At 38.0% G+C, this 20,893-nt stretch overlaps 1 protein-coding gene across 13 annotated transcripts in view; it reads right to left on the bottom strand.

The window, feature by feature from the left end:
- Positions 1-20,893, bottom strand: part of CYRIB (CYFIP related Rac1 interactor B) — a 196,069-nt gene that overhangs the window by 108,519 nt on the left and 66,657 nt on the right. For 2 of the 13 annotated variants that reach the window (XM_072603079.1, XM_072603067.1), the window contains exon 1: positions 6,723-6,972. The exons of 4 other annotated variants lie outside the window; for them this stretch is intronic. Coding sequence is in view for 1 of the 9 variants with exons in the window: in XM_072603067.1 (XP_072459168.1) it covers positions 6,723-6,818 (96 nt within the window). In the remaining 8 variants the exon portion in view is untranslated. Of the gene's footprint in view, positions 1-6,722; positions 6,973-12,832; positions 13,098-20,893 lie in introns of those variants that run through there. 7 more of the 13 variants (XM_072603074.1, XM_072603068.1, XM_072603076.1 and 4 more) reach the window with 7 other exon arrangements.

Raw genomic sequence — 20,893 nt, 5'->3', positions numbered from 1 at the left:
GGCTATTAAATTTTGTATGACCATGCATGTGGCTTCTCCCTACTTTAATTCTTTCTTTCTGACTGCCTGCAACTTTTTTTTTTAACCTGGAAGTTCTGGATTTTGGCTACAACATTCTTTTAAGTTTTTATTTTGGGATTTCTTTCAGGAGGTAATTGCTAAATTATATTTCCATTTTGTCCGCTGAGTCTAAGAGATCTGGGAATTTTCTTTTTATGATTCCTTAAAAATGTCTAAGCCTTTTCAGTCATAGCTTTCAGTTCAATCATTCTTAAATTGATTCTCCTTAACTTGTTTTCCAATTCAGTTGGTTTCTGTCATGAAAAACTGTACAATTTTTTTTAATATTTGTTGATGTTTCACATAGTCATTAGTTTCTAATTGATCAATTCTAATTTTCAAGAAGTTTGTAGCTTAGGTAAGGTTTTGTTTGTGCCTTGAATGTTCCTATCATCAGAATAGTTCTTGACGGTAGGATTCTTTTTGTTTGTTTGTTCATTATTCCAACCTACTTCCTGGCTCTGGACTTGATTAGAGCCAAGCTAAGCTGAGTTTTAGTCCTCTTCAGTTATTCTGATGCTTTCTTGGTAATACAAAGTGTTGTTATACCAGGATCTCAGGGACAGCTTACGATGGAGATCTTTGAGCTTTCAGTAATCCCAAAATGACCCAATTCAGGGCAAAGTCTGCTCCCTACCTTCCTGGTCTGAGCTCAGCAAGTTCATGACCTGGGTCTGGGTCTGAGGAACATAACATGACTGTGGGTTTGTACCTGACTGGAAGTTCCAGGAGATTGCTGCTGAATTAACTATTATCAGTCACGTGGAAAGCTCTACAGGTTCAAAATGTCCTGCCCTGGTTATTCTAACAGCAGGTTATCAGAGTGGGCTAGTAATTAGAAAGTCCTTTTTCTGTTTAAAACTCTTATTTTATCTCTTACTCTTGTCCCTTGATCTTCTTGAACAGATCAGAGACACACAACTGCTTTTTGCTTCTGAACCTATTCTTTGCTCTGTACACAGCACAGGGACCCTGACTGCCTCCTTATTCCAGAATGCCACCCCCAGAGAACAGGTCCCCTCTTCAGTGCTCCTTCGGAGTTGTACCCCAGAACGGGGAAGTGAGTGAAACATCTGCCAGCTGGCACCTATTCCTATACCCTGAACTAATCTGAGAAGCCCCTGGGACTTCTTGCCACAGAGCTATGATACATAGCCTCAGTCCTCTTTCAGTTCTTGGGTAACTGAATGCTCCTCACAGCTTTCCCTGTGACAATCTGGGCTGTACAAATGACTCATAATTTTTTTTCGTAGATTTCCTGATCAGGACTCAATCCAGATCAGTGCTATCAAACTCAAACAGAAATGAATCCCTGCAGGTAGCATACTGACTTAGAAAACCACAAATTAACATCCTCTATATTATATTTTTATTTATTTTGTTAAAATTTCCCACTTACATTTTGATAATCTGGTTCACTTATAATATGGTTCAGGCAGTGCTGGGGTGGTGAGTTTGACTCCTCTATTCTAGATCTTTATAGGAGTTGTGTTGGGGGAGTTAGCCTATACTTTTCCCTACTATTCCAGCTTGACTCCCATTCAACTCTCATTCATGTTGATTTTAATGTGACATCAGAACTACTGGTTGACAACAGTCCAAATCAGTAAGTAAAATTCAAGGTATTAATATATATCCACCAAGATTAGTGATAAATATATGGTAAATAAAATTACTATCAAATGAAAGCTAAATAAAATATGAAAATAAACCATGAAATCACTGTAAAAAAATTTACAGCCAAGAACATTGAAAATATCTCTTGAATCACATGTACTGTCACAACAGGTATGTAAACTAGTTGTCCACAACTGGTTAAGATTAACAGTGGTTCATCCAGAGAAAGAACTATGGAATTGGATTACAGAATGAAACAGACTATTTTCTCTTGTGTTATGCTTTATTTTGATGATTTCTTCTATTCATTTTAATTCTTCTATTTAACATGACTACAGTGAAAATGTATTTAATAAGAATGTATATGTAGAACCTATATAAGATTACATGCCATCTCCGGGAGGGAGTGAGGGAAGAAAGAGGGGGGAGAGAGGGGGAAGAAATCTAAGATATATGGAAGTGATTGTAGAAAACTGAAAACAAATTAATTTTTAAAAAAAAACAAAAAAAGATTAACAATGGTTTCCTTGTCCACTCAGTAACAGTCATCCAATTGGAAGTGTCAAAACGTAATCACTCACCCTACAAATACTCTTTGCACTTTAAAAGGTACGCTGAATTTTTTATATATATGTATATATATAATATATATGACTTTCAGTTCTCTGCTCAGTACATCATTTTTTAAAAAAAAATTTTCACTTAATATTTTATTTTTTCCAATCACATGTAAAAATAGTTTTCAACATTCATTTTTGTAAGATTTTGAGTTGCAAATTTTTCTCCCTCTTTCCCTTCCCTTCCCCCTCCCAAGACAGAAAGCAATCTGATATAGATTATACATGTACAGTTGTATCAAACTTATCTCCACTTTAGTCATGTTGTGAAGGAAGAATCAAAACAAAAGGGAAAAACCACAAGAAAAAAAAAAAAACAAGTGAAAACAGTATGCTTCAATCTGCATTCAGGCTCCTTTCTCTGGATAGCATTTTCCACCATGAGTCTTTTGGAATTGTCTTAGACCACTGTATTGCTGAGAAAAGCTAAGTCCATCATAGTTGATCATCACACAATGTTGCTGTTACCATGTACAATGTTCTCCTCATTCGGCTCACTTCACTCAGCAGTAGTTCCTGCAAGCCTCCATCATTTCTTATAATAATATTCCATTAAATTTATATATCAGACCTTGTTTAGCCATTCCCCAATTGGTGGGCACTCCGTCAATTTCCAATTCTTTGCCACCACAAAAAAGCTGTTGTAAATATTTTTGAGCATGTCCTTTTTTATGATTTTTTGGGGGATACAGAACTGGTAGTGGTATTTCTGGATCAAAGGGTAGACAGTTTGCTCTTTGGGCATAGTTCCAAATTGTTCTCCAGAAAGGTTGGATCAGTTCACAATTTCACCAACAATGCGTTAGTGTTCTCACATCTCCAACATTTATCATTTTCCTTTTCTGTCACATTAGCCAACTTGATAGGTGTGAGTTGGTACCTCAGAGTTCTTTTAATTCTGCAAATCATTTTTTAAAGTGGAAAATTTATTTACTTTCAATCTGGTCAGCTCAAATGGGCAATTCTCAATTGTCAAAGGCTGTTTCTAATTTCCAACAGACTGACTTGATTCCTAAAGTCAGGATTCATAGAATTACAGAGTAAGAAATATGCACTTTGGCATACTGTAAATTTAATTGTTAACATGTAGCCCCCAGGCTATTGTTCCAGTCAACTACCTGAGAGATGGAGCTCGACCTTAGTTAGGTTATTATTCTGTATTCCTTACTCAAAGACAAAGATAATTCCAGATTCTAACATTAAATAAATACATTTAAAATTTAAATTCAGAGTATACATAAAGTACAAGTAATTTATAAACATTCTGACAAATTTAATTTAAAATTACAAATTTTGCCAATTTGCCAAAAATTATTTTTTGACAAAACTTTTAAAGTAATTTTAATTGGGACTCTACTGCACTATTGGAGGAATTATGAACAGTTTCAACTATTTTGAAGAGCAATTTGGAACTATATTCAAAGGACTGTGCCTACCCTTTGACCTAGAAATACCACTATTAAATCTGTATACCAAAGAGATCCAAAAAAGGGGAAAGGACCTATTTGTATAAAAATATTTATAACAGCTCTTTTTGTGGTAACAAAGAATTGGAAATTGAAGGGATGCCCATCAATTGAGAAATGGCTAAACAACCTATAATATATGATTGCGATGGAATACTATTGTGCTATAAAAAATGATGAGCAGGATACTTTCAGAAAAACCTGAAAAGACTTATATGAACCGACAAAATGTGAAGTGAGAAGAACTAGGAGGACGTTGTACACAGTAACAGCAATAATATATGATGATCAACAGTGAATGGCTTAACTATTCCCAGCAACATAGTAACCTAAGACAATTCCAAAGGACCCATGATGAAAAAATGCTTTCCACCTTCAGAGAAAGAACTGAGAATCTGAATGCAGATCAAAACACACTATTTTTCACTTTTTCTATTTTTTTCCATATTTTTTCTTCATTGGGTCTGTGTCTTCTTTCATATCATTAACTAATATGGTGATATATTTTGCATGATTGAACGTGTATAATCTCTAACAAATTTCTTACGTGTTAGAGAGGGAAGAAATGAGGGAAGGAGAGAAAACTTTGGAACTCAAAATTTATTAAAATGAAAGTTTAAAATTATCTTTATATGTAACTGGGGGGAAAATAAAATATCATTTAAAAAGTAAACAAAGGATTCTAAATTTTTTAAGTTATTTTAGAAAAATATGTGTCCCTTTATGGCAGAAAAAAAAACACTTCACCATTCAAATAACATGAATTAAGAACTTTCTATGAGCAGGGCCCTGTGCTAAGAATTGGAAATGCAAAGAAAAGGGGCAGCTAAATAACCTGAGTTCATATCCAGCCTCACACACTTATTAGGTGTATGACCATAGTAAATCACTTAACCCCAAATGCCTCAAAAAAGAAAGAAAAAGAAAGAAAAATACAACAACAACAAAAAAACAAAATAGTCCCTGTCCTCCAGAAGCTTGCACTCTAATGGAGAAAACAGGTACATAAATGGTACATATAAGATATATACAAAGTAAATGGAAGGTAACCTTGGAAGAAAGGGTGCTACCAGCTAGGAAAACCATAAAATACCTCCTACAGAAGGTGATGTTCAAGTTGTGTCCAGATCCAAGTCTGGAAGCCAGAGATTCAAAAAGACAGCAGCAAGGAAGGAGATAAGCAGTGCAAAGGCAAATAGATAAGAGGGACAAGTAGGTCAATATGCCTGGATCATGCAGTGTGTACGAGAGTATAAGAAGAGTAGAAAGACAGGAAGGAATGAGGTGTGAAAAATTTTAAATGCCAAACAGAAGAGTCAGCATTTGATTCTATAACTGGGCTTCATTAATCATTTTTCTGTCATGTATCTCCTCAGCAGTTTGGTGAAGCTTTTGGATCCCTTCTCAGAATAGAGTTTTTAAATGCATAAAATAAAATATATAGGAAACATAAACACAAAGAAAAACAATTATGCTTAAAAGTTATATATTATAAATAATTGTTTATTTTTAAAATTATAAATTTATAGTTATAAATATATATTTAAAGTTCATATTTATAAAGTTATAAATATATGCATATATATATCTATTTTTAAACTGCATGGACTCCAAGTTAAGAATCTCTTAGAACCAATGAGTCACTGGAATTTATTAACAGGATATGATATAGTGAAATATGTACTTCAAGAAAAATCATTTTGGCAAGTATGGAGGACAGATTAGGGTAGGGAGAGATCTGAGGCAGGGAGACCATTTAAGAGGTTACTGAAATAATCCAGGAGAAAGACAGTGAACAAGGGCTTCAAATAGAGTGGTGGCTGCATGAATGGAGAGAGAATGGGGCTTGTCTGATTTTTTTATAAATGCTACTTTTGAGACGTAAAAAAGTTGACTAGAAAAACTATGCCTTTAGTATATACTGAAATATATTTATAGTAATATGTTTGTGGAAGCAAATATACAGAAATACATTGGGTGCAAACAGACTAAAGAATGGATGAACAAACTGTAGTATGTAATGAAATATTATCTTAAGGAATGCCAAATATGAAGAATTCAGAGAAACTTGGGAAAATTTGTATTAACTAATAAAGACTGAAGTAAGCAGAACCAAGAAAATTATTTATATGACTCCAGTAAAGCAGAACAAAACTGAAAGACATTCGAATTCTAATCAATGTAGTGATCAATCTTGATTTCAGAGTACCAGCAGTAAAGAATGTCTCCCTCTTTTCTACAGAGAAGGGGATAGCCAATAAGTCAGTCTGTTTTGCTTAATTTTACTTCTTTGTTACAAAAGGGGCTCTGCTGTGGGGGTTGAGGGAGGAGGAGGTACTTGTCAAGTGACAGTGCTATAAAAAAAAGCATTAATAAAATATTTTAATGTACAATTTAATTTATAATTTAATATATATTTATATCTTTTAAAAAGGTTTGAGTTGACATAGCAAAGAAGTACATATTGATGTAATCAAATCAGCCAAAGCAAAGGAACAGGATATACCCTTAAGTCATAATTTCAACTAGGTGAGCTTCTTTCATACTTGGAAACAATCTCAATTTAATTGCAATTCTTAGTACAACTACTGTACACTCATCTCACTCCTGACTCATCCGGGATTGCCTGAACATGTTGTTATTTACTTTTAGAAAAAAATGTCACTAAATTTCTCCAGTGTGACTATAATCACAGTTACACAAAATAAGAAAAAGATATGTAACAATGATAAAGTATAACCATAACATGAAGAAACCTTATGTGAAAAGATCAGGATTCAAGCACCTCAGGCTTTTTCATTTTTATCTTCTGAGCACACCTTCCTTCCTTTCAGTTGTTAAACATACATATTACAATAATTAATAATGTGGTATGGGCATGAGAGAAGGGAGGAATGAGGTAAAGGAGCTGACAATTTCCTAATGCTTTATTTAGAAAAGCTTGTAGTGCCTCACTACACACCTGGTTGGCCACGAGTACAGGAATTCTTTTTTGAAGGCAATCATAAGATGTATGAATTGGAAAGGACTTTGAGATCATCTTGTTCAAACTCCTCATTTGACAGATAAGAGAAGCTGAGGCCTGGACAGCCTGTCTGCCCAAGGTTTTTCATAAGTAGTAAACAGCAGAGCTGGAACATGCCCAGGTCTTCGGAATCTTAATACTCTGCTCAGGTCCAGGTCTTCCTCATATCATCACTTATTCTCACATTCTTGCAAGACATACAAAAAAAGGCAAGCCCATTTTAGAGACAGAGAACAGCACGTCCAATTTGTAGTTAAGTAGAGTCCTTACCACACTACATTTTTATACCAATTCAACTCTGAAAATAAATTTAGTCAACATTTTGCATAAATTTACTTTCAACACTGGACAAAAGGAAAATAAACCAGCTAAGGGATCCTAAATATCATTTCAGCACATGGTCAATTCTGTTATCTATGAAGTAATGGTGTATATATAACCAGAAACTCATTTTTAGTTGGCTACAGGATATGTTGCTTCCCTCCCCTTGATATAAATAAGGTCCTAAAATGTTTCACTTAGTGCTAATATTAAATTCAGTTTGAATTCCCCAAGTACACAACAAATGACAGAGAGAGAAGAATGTGCTGAGTGACACAGAAAAAAATCATCTTAAAATTTAGTGTTTATCATGACCAACACAACAAAGGGTCATCGCCAAAGTTTGACCATTAGGTAATGAAATTTTTGGCAACATAGAACAACTTTTTAATGTGTGGAGAGATTATAATCTACCAATGGCAGTTAGAATACCTTCAAAGATCCCCGAGATACTTAAGTAAGGAAACACATAAAGTGGATTATTCACATGCTGACAATTGATTATATACTAGATGCATGGAAGGCATACCACTTGTCTCTACTATCAACAAGAGCTTTCGCCTACAGGATGCCAGACTGTTTCATTTTTCTCTTGGTATATCCATAGTCTAACACAGAGCCTGGAACCAAGAAGGTTGTTGTAATGAATGCTTGACATATGATAAAACTGGAACATAACCAATAGCTCTATAAAATTACATTTTGCTTTACAAATTTAAGTACGTAAAATCATCAGCTCATAGGATGTAGAATCACTGGTTTGTCCTCTACGGTGCTACTGGAAAATTTCGAGGCAGAGAATTATCATTTTTACATTAACAGTTATACTAATTCACTGAATTAAAAATTTTACTACATTTGATGAAAAGAATGAAATACGAAGCTCTTGTAGTAAGAATTTTAATATTGACTTTTAAAAACTTTGAACAGCATAAAAAAGTATTTCACTTTACTCCTGCTTACAAATGCTGACAACATACATATTTCAAATGCCAATTCTTTAGCAGCATAGCATTGTTTCAAGTGAGTGAGTTCCAGAAAAAAACTTAATGACATTTCTATAGTCTTTTTCCCCAAAGGAGACCAAGGTAGCATGTAACTCATTATTAATCTTTACCATTTTGGAAAAGCAAAGATCAAGCTTCTTCCAAAAATTATGCCACATTTTTAGAATGTTATGATGACCTAACATTTTTTTTTCCATTGTCAGGATGACAGTGGTCTGGAGTACTAGTAAAGAGCTAATGAGATCAAAAATTTTCAAACTCTATGTTTCCTTTCAAATGTCAAATGGAAAGTTAAATGTTTATCCAGTTCCATACTCTCTACAGGAGCTACGCATTGAGTACTCAATAAATGTTAAGCAGCCTCATAAGTATTTCTTAAGGAAGTGGCCAAAATATACTGAAATCTTATAGATTTCATCTTATACTGGCTCAAAGAAGCAAACTAATTATGGTAAATAAGGCTTTTCTTTTCCTCTGATAAAAACTGTTTCTTCAACTGAATTAACAGGTAAATGGCTATTTAAAAGCTAAATTAATTTTAAGAGTGGCATTTACACATAAGGAAATAAAACAACATGTAAGATTCTGGAAGTGGAAAATGCTAAGGCTGGAATAAAGTACAATTTCAATCTGCAAATGAACCAGATAATATTTCATCTTAAAGATAAACAAATATTCCATCAAAAGCTGAACATTTCCTAGCTATGTGACCCTGGGCAAAACTTCTTAATTTTTTAAGCTTCACTTTCTACATATGTAAAACAGAAATAATGCTATTTGCACTACAGATCCCGTAGGATTGTGTTTGAGGATCAAATGAAATATCAGTAAAGCACATTGTAACTGGAAAAAGTTACATAAATGTAAACAATTCTACCGTTAGAAATTTCTTGAGAAGATGGAACTTGTACTCATCTTTTTATTTTCCCCTTGGACTGGGACAATAGGATGTATATAAGAGATTAATGAATGAAAAAAAAATTAAAGACATACTGTTTTTCTTTCATTAGCTAAATTCCCCTCCATCACATTCATCACCGGCCAAAAAGAAATTATCTGGGGACCAGAAAATAAAACAAATACATCAAACATGATCTGTTGGATCTATTTTTAATAAGAAATTCATACTTGGAAAGTTCAGAAGAATAAAAAGTTAAATCAAGTTAATTAAATATTAACTAACTCATCAGAATTAGGCTGATCCCACTGTGCCTCTGGATGAAGCATAGTGTTAAATTATAACTTTGTCATAAGTGGAATCTATTTAAGGACCACACCTCTATTAATTCCTTTAGTAAACAATCATGTTATCAAGTATCTGAGAAATCTGGGCTTCTATCCAGCACCTTATAGTTCAAAGTACATGCTATATATTCCACTGAATTTTATAAAAACAAGTTTCCACTGAGTCAGCTGCAGTGTTGTTAAAACTATTTCTAATTATTTAGTACTCAATAAATCTATCAATAAAAGACTTTATCTTGAAAGATCACTCAGAGATGTTCATTCTTGAACCTCATAATTAAAACATATGTATACCAATAATCAAGAATCAATGTAAAATTTTAGCTCTCCAGAGGAGTGGTCTTCTAAAACTGTTATTATTGAAGACAGTGATGTATTTCATTATCCTCCTTGCAATTTCCACTGTCAGAAAGACAACTTAATAAATCCTCCTAAATTCAAGCCCCCATTACCTTTCATCTGCACCAGAACTAACAGATATCCTGCCTCCAGTCTACACACACTGACAGATTATTCTTATGCAGCATCACAGATTCTGGTCAAAGTTATGACCACCTCACTCTTGTGCTCAAACACCTTCAATGGCTCTCCACTGCCTACTAGCCACACATTAACAACAGCCTTCTAAACATGAGTCTTTGGAGCTAGACCAGGCTAATATAAACTCACAAAACCACAAGAGGCATCCCGTACTATGTTGATTCAGTCATCCACAAGGAAATGAAGGCCTAATAGGAAGGATGTCTTGCTACCTATCCTGACCCCCACCCCAGGTATCCGCCAGTAGGCTCTAGAACAGCCATCAAAATTACTGCTTCAACTGCTACAGGAAAGGGTGAGACAAATTTGACTGCCCAGTAGTTCCCAGTTACCATCTCTGTGCTTTTCTAGACACCGATGTGCTGTTATCTTTAGGTAACATTAGAATGTACATAACAGCAAGGACTGTATCATTTTTATGTAGTAGACCCCTGACAAATTTTTTTTATTATCTTCCCAAAAAACCTTTGCTCTCCTCCAAATTTACCCTATTTCTACTAAGGGCATCAACCATCCTCCCAGTCACCCAGGTTTACTACTTCAGCATCACGACCCTAATCTCCAAATTTCATATCCAATACTGTTTGTTTCTCTTTCATCTATCCTTTTAAATGCACTCACAATAGCCAAGTTCAAGTCCTTATAAACTCTTCCCTGGACTGCTGTACCTGTATCAATGTCCTACTGCCAGAATCTCCCTCTCTCTAAATCATTTCTCCCTCCACGCAGTTGCCAAAATAGTTTTCACACAATACAGGTCTTTGTCACTCCTTTGTTCAAAAAACTTCACTAGTTACAATTGCATATTAAAAAATAAACTCCTTACACTGGCACTTAAGGCCCCCCACCCGACTCCCATAATTTTTTCTGATTTTCTTACTACTTCCTTTACCAACTAACTGTTCCACAACATAAAGTCTACTTTCTATCTTCCTACTAATCATTGGGGAATCTCTCCAGCCTGGAAGGCACTACTCTAGTCCTCTCCCCTACCATAATTCTCCAAGGATCACTCAACATACTCTCAAATCCCTTCCTGTTCCTCTTATGCATTTTTATGTTCATTTGTATTAGATTTACCCAGGGGTAATCTTGACTACCAAGGTGAGGAAAGGTTTTGATCCAAATCAGTGGAAAGCGCAAACACACACATGAAACCATGGAGTCTTTTAAGGTACTGAACTATTGGCCCTGTGTGTGTGTATATATGTGTGTCCTCTGTTCCCCTTTCTTCTCCTTCCCTTCCAGCAAAGATACTGTAAACTTTTTGCGGTCAGAGACACGACTCATCTTTGGGTCACATACAGTACTCTAACACCTAACAGTACACTCTACCTAAATAGCCACTAATAAATATTTAATGAATAAATTATGTACATGAACAAGTATTACTGAAATGCCTCAGGACAATGAATTTCCTCTTACAGTTTATTACGTGAATAAAGATATTAGACATAAAAAGATAAAAATGTCATTTCATTCAATGAATACTGACCTAATGTTTAGCTCACTGATCTTTGTTAATGGGATCCTCAATTATCATGCAGTTCCAGACCCAAAGTGTTATTTCTAACACCACACAACTAAAACATCAAAAAAGATATATCTTCATTTAGATCAATCTAATCTTACTTTCAATAATAAAGCATAGATATGCTCACCTGATTGAAATCTTTGAGTAGAATAAAACGTTTTTCTTAAACTCCCCAACTAAAGACAGTACAAAAATGTGCATTTCCCCTCCTTACAAAAATATTCTTACAGAGTTTTAAAAAGTGGTAACTGTTTTTATAGTCCCAACTATGTGGAGATTGAAAAATGTAAATATAAGTGCTTAATAGTGAGGGTATTGTTCCATACAGAAAACTCAGCTGAACAACCCAGAATGACACTCTAGTCACTGAGAATATTCATGAATTCCATCAGTGCTCTGCACGCAGTGGACACTCAAATGTTGCTGACTGGACAAGAAAAAGTCTCAAAGAAACATTTTCTATTAGCAGGTTATATTGTCTCCTCAGCCACAGAAAATAATACAGTAAGAAGCCACAGTAACAAAGTATTCACATACAGAAGTTACTGCCCACTTTTACTATTAGAAAAGAACCAATCAAATATAACCTTCCAGAGACGGGTATCTGCTACGGTCAGGACATCCACGACATCTTTAAAATTAAAAAAAAAACCCATCAATGGCCTCTTCCGCTAGAATTTGACTGCCACGAGTTTTTGGTAATTACAGTAAAATTATATGTTTTGGAAACACCCGAAGGCCACACCCTTGCGAATGGAAATCAGAAGCCTGAATGGTGGGAATGAGGGGGTCAACGAAAAAAAGGATTTTTTTTTTAAGAGAGGAAGGGGGAGACTGACAGCGCAGGTGGAGGAGGTGATGGAGGGAAAGGATGAATGCGACAGGCCCGGTGGAGGGGATGTGAGGGGCTCCAGAGGGGCTCGGGGTACTGGGGGGACGAAATCTAACGGGAGGAAGAAGCCGCTGCGGGGTGGGGAGGGGCAAAGGGGAGCCCACGTGGGAAGGCAGCAGGAGAGAAGGGGTCAGCCCTGTCCTGGGGCGGGGAAGGAGATGAGTTTCTGTGAAAGGGAGAAAGACCAAGAGGGCAGGGAAGCCGGGGCCACGAGTGGGTGGGGAGAAAAAGAAAGTTAGGGGGCTGGGGAAAGGCTGGAACCGAGCGATGGTGGATGAATGAATGAATGAGGGAGGGGGAAAGGAAGGGAGGGGGCGGCGCCGGGAGGGGAAGGCAGGCAGGCGGGCAGGCGGGCAGGCGGGCAGGCGGCGTGGGCTCGCCGGGCAGCGCTCAGGAAGGCGTCGGGGGCCGGAGAGCGCGAGCGGCGGCGGGGAGGGGGCGCCACGGGGCTGGGGGGAGGGGCGGCCTACAGGAGGAGGGGGGATCCGCTCCCGAGGGAGAAACTCACCCGTAGCCCGAGAGCCTCCCGGGCTCGGCTCTGCCCCGCTCCTCTCGCCTCCCCACCCCGGAGCGGCGGCGGCGGCGGCGGAGGAGGTGGAGGCGACTCCTCTGCGACGCTAGGGGGAGCCCCGGGGCGGGAGCGGGGGAGGCGGCGATGGCCCGGACCGGGAACCCTCCGCACCTGCCCCGGTGGCGGAGCGGCGAGAGCCAGGCGGCGGCGGAGGAGGCGGCAACGGCGGCTACGACCGAGAGGGCAAGTGACCCGGATGTACAGGGGAAGGGGGAGGGAAGGGGGGAATGCCAGGAAGTGAGGACGCCGGGGACCTGTCCGGCCGTGCGCATGCGCCGCGCCCCACAAGGTAAATTGTCCGCCGGCTTTTTCTCCGCCTCTTTTCCTCTCCCCTCCCCTCTGGAAAAGGGGCGGGGCGGAGCGGTTGCTGAAGACAGGTGGTCGGGCAGAGCGAACGCTAGGCGAAGCAGGAGAGGCTGGCACTGGACAGGGAGGGAGGGCCCTTCCCTAGGCTCCCTCGCTCCCCCTCCTCTTCTTAAAGAGACCTCAAGGCAGCGGTGTCCCACTGAGGTGAACCAGGAAAGTTTCAGCCATACCTCCCCACCCTCCCCTTCGGGGCACAGGCCACTTAACTGGGCATCAACTGCTGTGCATACGCCTTAAATAAGGAGACCTCTTTTGCGGGAGGGACGTTGCTTTCGCCTTTCTTTGTATTCTAGCCTGGCACCCACTAGGCGCTCCATAAATGCTTTTGGATTGACACTTTCAGGCACATGCCACTGGAGTAATTATTAAACGCCTCCAAACTGCATCTAGTTAAGTGCCTACTATGTGCCAAACCTTTTTGCTAAGTATTGAGGAAAATAAATGAAAATTCACTGCCTTCATGCCTTCAAGGAGGTTACATTCTAAAAGAATATATATGTATAGGTATATCTATTCCTGTAGAATATATATATATTACATACTTTTTACAGGTATATGTTTAGATGTATAGAGTGTATATTCTTGCAGAATATATATTTTATACTCTATATATGTATATGTGTGTCTATATGTACAGAGTACATATATATGTATTTGTATATAAGCATACACAAAATAAATGGAAACTCCCGGGATAAGCACAAGGTTCACTGGGGACCCAGGAAAGGCTTCTTGTGGCATAATAATTAGTCCTTATGTAGCATGTTAAGGTTTGCAAAGTGCTTTATGTGTTAACTCATTTGTTTCTGTTATCTTTTCTGTAGAAAATATTTAAGCAGAATTTTGACTGGACCTAGACTGAGGAAAAGTCTAGGTCTTTCCTCTCATGAAAGTTTTAGTCTATCAAGGGATTTGATACATACACAAATAACCATATAACACAAAGAATAATATAAAAGAATATATTAGAAGTGCACCTACACAATGACCAACCAGAATTCTATAAGACTTATGGAGGAAGCATGCTACTCGCCTCCTGATAGAGACAAACTGAGGGCTGACTGTAACTTATCTTTTTCAATGTGACCAATGCAGATGCAGAAACTTGTTTTGCTTTACTATACAAGTTTATAACAGAGATTTTATTTTTTCCTGCTTTCTCAGTGAGGAGTGGGGGAGGAGGTGTAGAGAATGAAAATTTTCTAGAAAATAAAATTAAATTGAGTGCTTTTTAAAGAACATCAGAAAGCTAGTACCACATGAAGTCCAAAAGGGAAATGTCATTCTCAATTTGAGTAAAGTGGAAAAGATTTCACAGAGGATGGAGCATTTAAGTCAGGCTTAAAATATGAGTAAAAAAATCAGTAGGCATAGAGGATGATGGAAAAATTTAAGGCATTTGAGCAAAACCCAGAGGCAGGAAAGGGTGAGGTGTATAAAGAGGATTGAGAGTAGTCTAGTTTGCCTGGTGTATATGGTAAGTGGAAGGGAATAGCCTGAAATACTGAAGGAGACTTAGGGTGGGAGAAGGGTAGGGCTAAATAGTGGAGAGTCTTGAGTGCCTGGCAAAGAAATTTGAGCCTTATTGTGTGTGTGCAATACAAATCTAATGAAGGATTCTGAGCAGAGGAGTAGCATAACCAGATTTATACATAGGAGGATTTGTGAAGTGGTGTTAAGAATAGTTTGGAGGAGGGAGAGAATGGAATTCCCAGGCACAAGGAAAACAATAAAATGTCCTCTTTGTTTTATATGGGGGAGTTGATTTTTCTTTTTACCAGCCTCCCAGCTCAGAAAATAGAGAGTTATAATCATGATGTATGGAGTTTATTGTAAAGGTGCCTTTACTCTGGCACATATTAGATAGTTTAAAATGTTTCTTGACTTGACTTCTTCTCCAAATCCATTTATGAGGTATGAACCCCTTTCTCTGAATTAATCAGAAAGGGCAGTCTAACTGACTGATTGAATGATGGGAGCACCCCTAACCCACACTCCTTTAAAAGAGATTCAGTTTGTGAATTCCAAAGATTTTATGGAGGAAATCTCTAGTGGGGTAATTTCTTCCCCTCTCATCTCTCATTGGCTATGGTATCTAACAATGACTTGCCCAGAGGGAGACACCCCATCCGATAGAGTTTATCACTTGGAGCAAGCTGGAGGTACAGTGGAGGAAGCAGAAATACATTCATAACAAAAAAAAGTTACAGAAAAGCAGTCCGTCAAAGAAAAGGACATTGCAGCAAAGACAGGCAGCTCTCAATAGAGAGTCAAGCTTTGGAGAGCAGGATCCAGGAGCCCATGTGAGCAAACCACCCAACCACGATGTTTTCCTCAAGGGGAACTTCATGAGGACTTTACAAAGAGAGAATGACTGCTGGGACTTCCTGTAGTACCAGAAGAAGTGCATTGCCTTTGCCACACGTACATCCTATATACATGCCTCACTACTGTTGGTCTTCTCCCATAGATACTATGTATATCTGTGGAAGAGTGCACACCTCAGTTTTAGGAGGAAGGAAGGGTAGAGGAATGGTTTCTAGCTACCATTTTCACCATACATTTTTAATAAATGCTTTTGCTAAGAGGTCATTGGGTTAACTAATGGATTGTTCATGGGAAGCGGGAGAAAAGGGGAGTCAGAGTTTAAGGAGTACAGGTCTCCAGGGATGCCCCTAGGAGCAGGGGTAGCAGTCACTTTTTGGAGATCCATCCCACAAGTACAAATTAGGAAAGTACCCCAGAAGTTTACATTTGCATGGTACCTTAAGGCAGAAGTATTCAATGCAGTTTGAGATATATCATCTTGTTCAGAAGTCCTTGACAAACTGGGAATGAGGCAAAGAACCTCCAAATCCTTGGCGCTCTCAATTTCTCTCCCTACCCCCAACATGCGCGCGCCCACGCTCACACACGCACACACACGCGCACACACACACACACACACACACACACACACACACACACACACACACACTCTATGCCCAGGCTTTTTTCCCTGTTCTACCAACTATTCCATGACAGCTCCATATTTCTCCTCTAATCCCACTATCCAAACTTACCCTGCCATAAATGATTCACAAATTGAAGTGTTAGTCTTCTCTGGGAAGTTTCCTTTTTTTATATCAAAGCATTTAGTTTCAGGGTTAAAGTCTTGAGGAAATTTCAGGAACAAAAAGGAAGGATGTTGGCCCTTCTTATGTCAATGAAACCACATCATAAACCAAGACCTCATCAATGGAAAGGGAACTTTCATGTCCTCCTTCTGAGATGGGTTAAGACCAGGTGACATTAATTCAGCACAACAGAAATTTGGCATTTAAAGCCCAAGACAATTAGGTGGCTTCCATTGAACAAATGTTATGGCAGGATTCCACAGACCACTTCCCTTCCATTCTAATTGTCATAACTCTACTAGTGATGTGCAATATATTATTTTCATCATTCTGGTTAAAATGTAGGTGGTCCTGACCTCATGTTTTATACATATAGATGGCAGTAAAAATTTCCTTAAAATAACTTTGGGTCCATAGGTCAGGTGATATACTATGAAAATGTTTACAGCCTCACAGGTCTTAATTCTAGCCAGGCAGTAGATCCTTGTAGGTACTAACCCCTAGATGATAAAGAATCTGAAGAATTGGAAAGATTCTTAGACATCATCCAAGCTACTCAATACAAGAATCTTATCTTTAGTGTCCCTGAACAAGATGGTCATCCAACCACCTTCTACAGCACTTCACCCCCTCCAGTTTCAAGGAACTGACTCCCTAAGGAGGAAGGCGTGCAGTTGCTGGGCAACTCTTCTTTAAAAAGTTTTCATGTTTAACTGAAACCTGTCTTCCTGTAAATTCTACCCATTGGCTCCAGACATGGACAATACCTGTCCTCCTTCTATATAACAGTTTTTCCAATGTTTGAAGGCACCATTTCTACCTCCATTCAGTCTTCTCCAAATCAAATATCTCTCTCTCTCCTTAACCAAAACATGTTGATGTGAACTGCAGGCCATTTTCTACCTACTCCTTCTCTTTCATCTCTTCACCGCAACACCCATTCTCTCTTGCAGGCTATCTCCAGAATATTAGATCCCTAGGGTCAACTGAACATACCATTCCAAGTTCCTTTTCTTATCTATAAGATAGAGTCTATCTAGCTCCAAACTACCTATCTCACATTTTTCCTTTCATCTCAAACTATCATCCCCATTTTACAGATGAAGAAATTGAGACTCAAAAGAGAGTCAATGACTTAACTAAGGTCACACAGCTCATAAGTGTTGAAGCCCGTCTTAGAAGCTAGGTTTTCTGATTCCTAGACTGCTATTTTATCCATTACAATCTAGTACCAATCTAGGACCTGTTTGGTAGGAGCTGATACTTAATAAATGCTTACTAAAGGAATAAAAACCTTAAAAACACAAAGCTACAGTTCTCATAAACTAATGACCAAGAGACTTGCCATGCCAAGCAATCCAATAGCTAACGTGGATTGATTCCTGTAGATAATAATAGCTGACATTTATATAGCACTTTGTAGAGATCACCTCATTCATTCACAACAATAATTCTGTGAGGTAACTGACAAATTATTATCCCTGTTTTACAGAGGAGGAAACAGTGGCTAGGAGAGATTAAGTCAAAGATCACAGAGGTACTAAATACCAAGCACAGGTGACATTCGAATCTAGATCCTTTGACTCCAAACCCAGGATTCTTCCTGCAATTCATTTTCCTGCTTTTGCTTATTGCAAGGCTAGACACCTAACAGAGGAAAAAAACTACAACACAAATAGAATCCTAAAATAAAAGCAATGCTTCCCTTCAAGAGACACCACCCTATTGTGAAACAGTAACTGATCTTTTTTTCTTCCCCTAAGCCATAAAGTCCTTTTTATCTCATATTTCCTTAAAATTATAAAAATCTATCCATTTGCTCTCCCTCACATATCTGTTTCTCTTTCTCCTCTCCCTCGCTTTCACTCTTCTCTCTCTTTTCTCTCCTCTCTTCTCTCCCTCTCTGTCTTTTCTCTTTCTTCTCTCTCTTCTCTTTCTTCTCTCTTTTCTGTCTTACTCCTCTTCTCTCTCCTCCTCCCCTCCCCTCACTATTGGGAAAAAAAGAAAGAAAACCAAAATACCTGTAATAAATATACATAGTCAAGCAAAACAAGTCTCACATTGTCCATGTCTAAAAAACATGTCTCATTCTGCACAATGAAACTCTCTCACCTCTCTGTCAGGAGCTGGATGACACACTTTATCATCAGTCCTCTGGCAATGTGGCTGCTCATTGTTTTGATCATTCTTCCTAAGTCTTTTAAAGTTATTTTGTCATAATATTGTTATAAGTATATATTTTATATATAACATATTTCTGTATAGTTGCAGTTCTGCTCCCTTCACTCTCCATCAGTTCGTATAAGTCTTCACAGGTTTCTCTGAAACCTTCTTTTTCATCTAAGACTATCAATTACAGAAAAGGTACATAGGCAGAGGGAGTTTCCACCCCCCAAGAGTTCCTCCTACTGATGATTCACAGATCCAGACTCCCTCCAAAAATTTAATCATGAAAAAAGAGAAGGAAAATAGAACTTCATTCACTTATTTCTTCATCTTCCCCAGTCATTTGGTAAGATGCTGGAAGGGAACTCAGCAATTATTAAATTCAACTAATAATAATAAAACAGCTCTAATTTTATCTAGTGCTTTAATGTTTGCAATGTGCTTTATAGATTTTATCATATTTCATCTTCATAGCATTCATGGAAGTAAGTGCTATTATTATCTCCATTTTACAGGTGAGGAAACTGAAGCAAGCAGTAGTTAAGGGGCTTGCCCAAGTTAACTCAGCTAATGAGTATCTGAGGCTGGATTTGAATTCCAGTCTTCCTGATTCAGATCCAGCACTCTATCCACATGCTATGGAGCTGCCAAACAAGTGATCATCTAGGTGTGGCGAAACAATTTGAGTGACTGGGAACTCATTACCTCCAAAGGCAGCTTCCCTTCCGCTGTTAAATGGTTTCCTTATATTGAACTAAATCAATCTTTGCCCTCTGGAGCCATACAGAGAAAATCCATTTCCTCATTCACAAATTGATGATGGCCCTATTTTTGTAGCATTTTAAAGTTTACAAAGTTTTTTTCTTTGCCACATGATGGAAGGTTAAGAAATTCCTGTAAGGAACATTATCCCCATTTTAGAGCTATAAAAACAGAGGCTAAGGGAGGTAAAATAAGCTACCCGAGTTGTCAAGCCAGGAAATAAACCTAGCTCTCCTGGATTCAGCTGTGTCTACCTGTCTTTCATTATACTATCTGTCAACCCTATAGATGTTTGTAGACAGACATTCCTGAGAGAAAAGAAGGGCTTCATAGACCTTAAATCACTCTAAATGTGAGCTATTATATGATATCATCACCATCAGCAACAATCACAACAACATATTCCTCCCCCCCCTCCAAGTCCTTTATTTTCCAGGCTCAACATCCCCAGTTCCTTCAAATGACTGTAGTGGATCCATAACTCTAATGATATTTTAAGCAATTTGCCTTCCAAAAACCAATTTTATAAAGAGATTGCCTACTTGCAGAAAACTCTTACAAGACACATGGTAGATTCTCCTCTTTAAGGAAAAACAAAACAAAACATTTCTGCTCAGTGTGTAACCAATGGCACAACAGACTAGAAATCTCATATTTTATTTATCTTTATGACCAAGCCCTTCCTAAAGGATGCTTCTCATATTATGTGCTTCAGTAAAGTAGAGTCATGTAGCATTAAGAGAATCTTCAAAGTTATTCCAGGGAAGTTGCTTCCCAAGTCAGTCAAGCAGGGAAGTGTTTATTATATGCCAGGCACTATGAATACAAGTACATGCAAAAAGACAGTCTCTGCCCTCAAGGGCTACATTCTGAATGAGAGGAAGACAGCCTGTATAAAACAGAGTCGAAAGTGGGGATTGGAATCATTCCCCAATTGATAAAAGGTAAAGGGATAGGAACAGGCAATTTTCTGATAAAGAAATCAAAGCTATCTATAGTAATATGAAAAAATGCTCTAAATCACCCTTGATTAGAGAGATACAAATTAAAACAACTCTGAGGTACTACCTTACACCTATCAGAATGGCTAATATGACAGAAAAGAGAAATGACAAATGTTGCAGGAGATATGGGAAAATTGGGACATTGTTGCACTGTTGGTGGAACTGTGAACTGATTCAACCATTCTGTAGACCAATTTGGAACTATGCCCAAAGGACTATAAAACTGCATACTCTTTGATCTAGCAATAACACTACCAGGTCTATATCCCAAATAGCTATATTCCCTTTTTAAAAAGGAAAAAAGACCTATTTGTACAAAAATATTTATAGCAGCTCTTTTTGTAGTGACAATGAGTTGGAAATTGAGGGGATGCCTACCAATTGAGGAATGGCTGAGCAAGTCATGGTTTATGATACTATTGTGCTATAAGAAATGATAAGCAGGATCCTTTCAGAAAAACCTGGAAAGACTTACATGAACTGATGCAAAGTGAAGTGAGCAGAAGTAGGAGAACATTATACACAGCAACAGCAATATTACATAATGACCAACTGAGAACGACTTAGCTATTTTCAGCAGTACA

Source organism: Notamacropus eugenii, chromosome 4 (assembly GCF_028372415.1).
Source record: "Notamacropus eugenii isolate mMacEug1 chromosome 4, mMacEug1.pri_v2, whole genome shotgun sequence".
Classification (NCBI taxonomy): domain Eukaryota; kingdom Metazoa; phylum Chordata; class Mammalia; order Diprotodontia; family Macropodidae; genus Notamacropus; species Notamacropus eugenii.
Note: the sequence above shows the minus strand (reverse complement) of the source record. Positions and strands in the feature narration are given on the sequence as shown.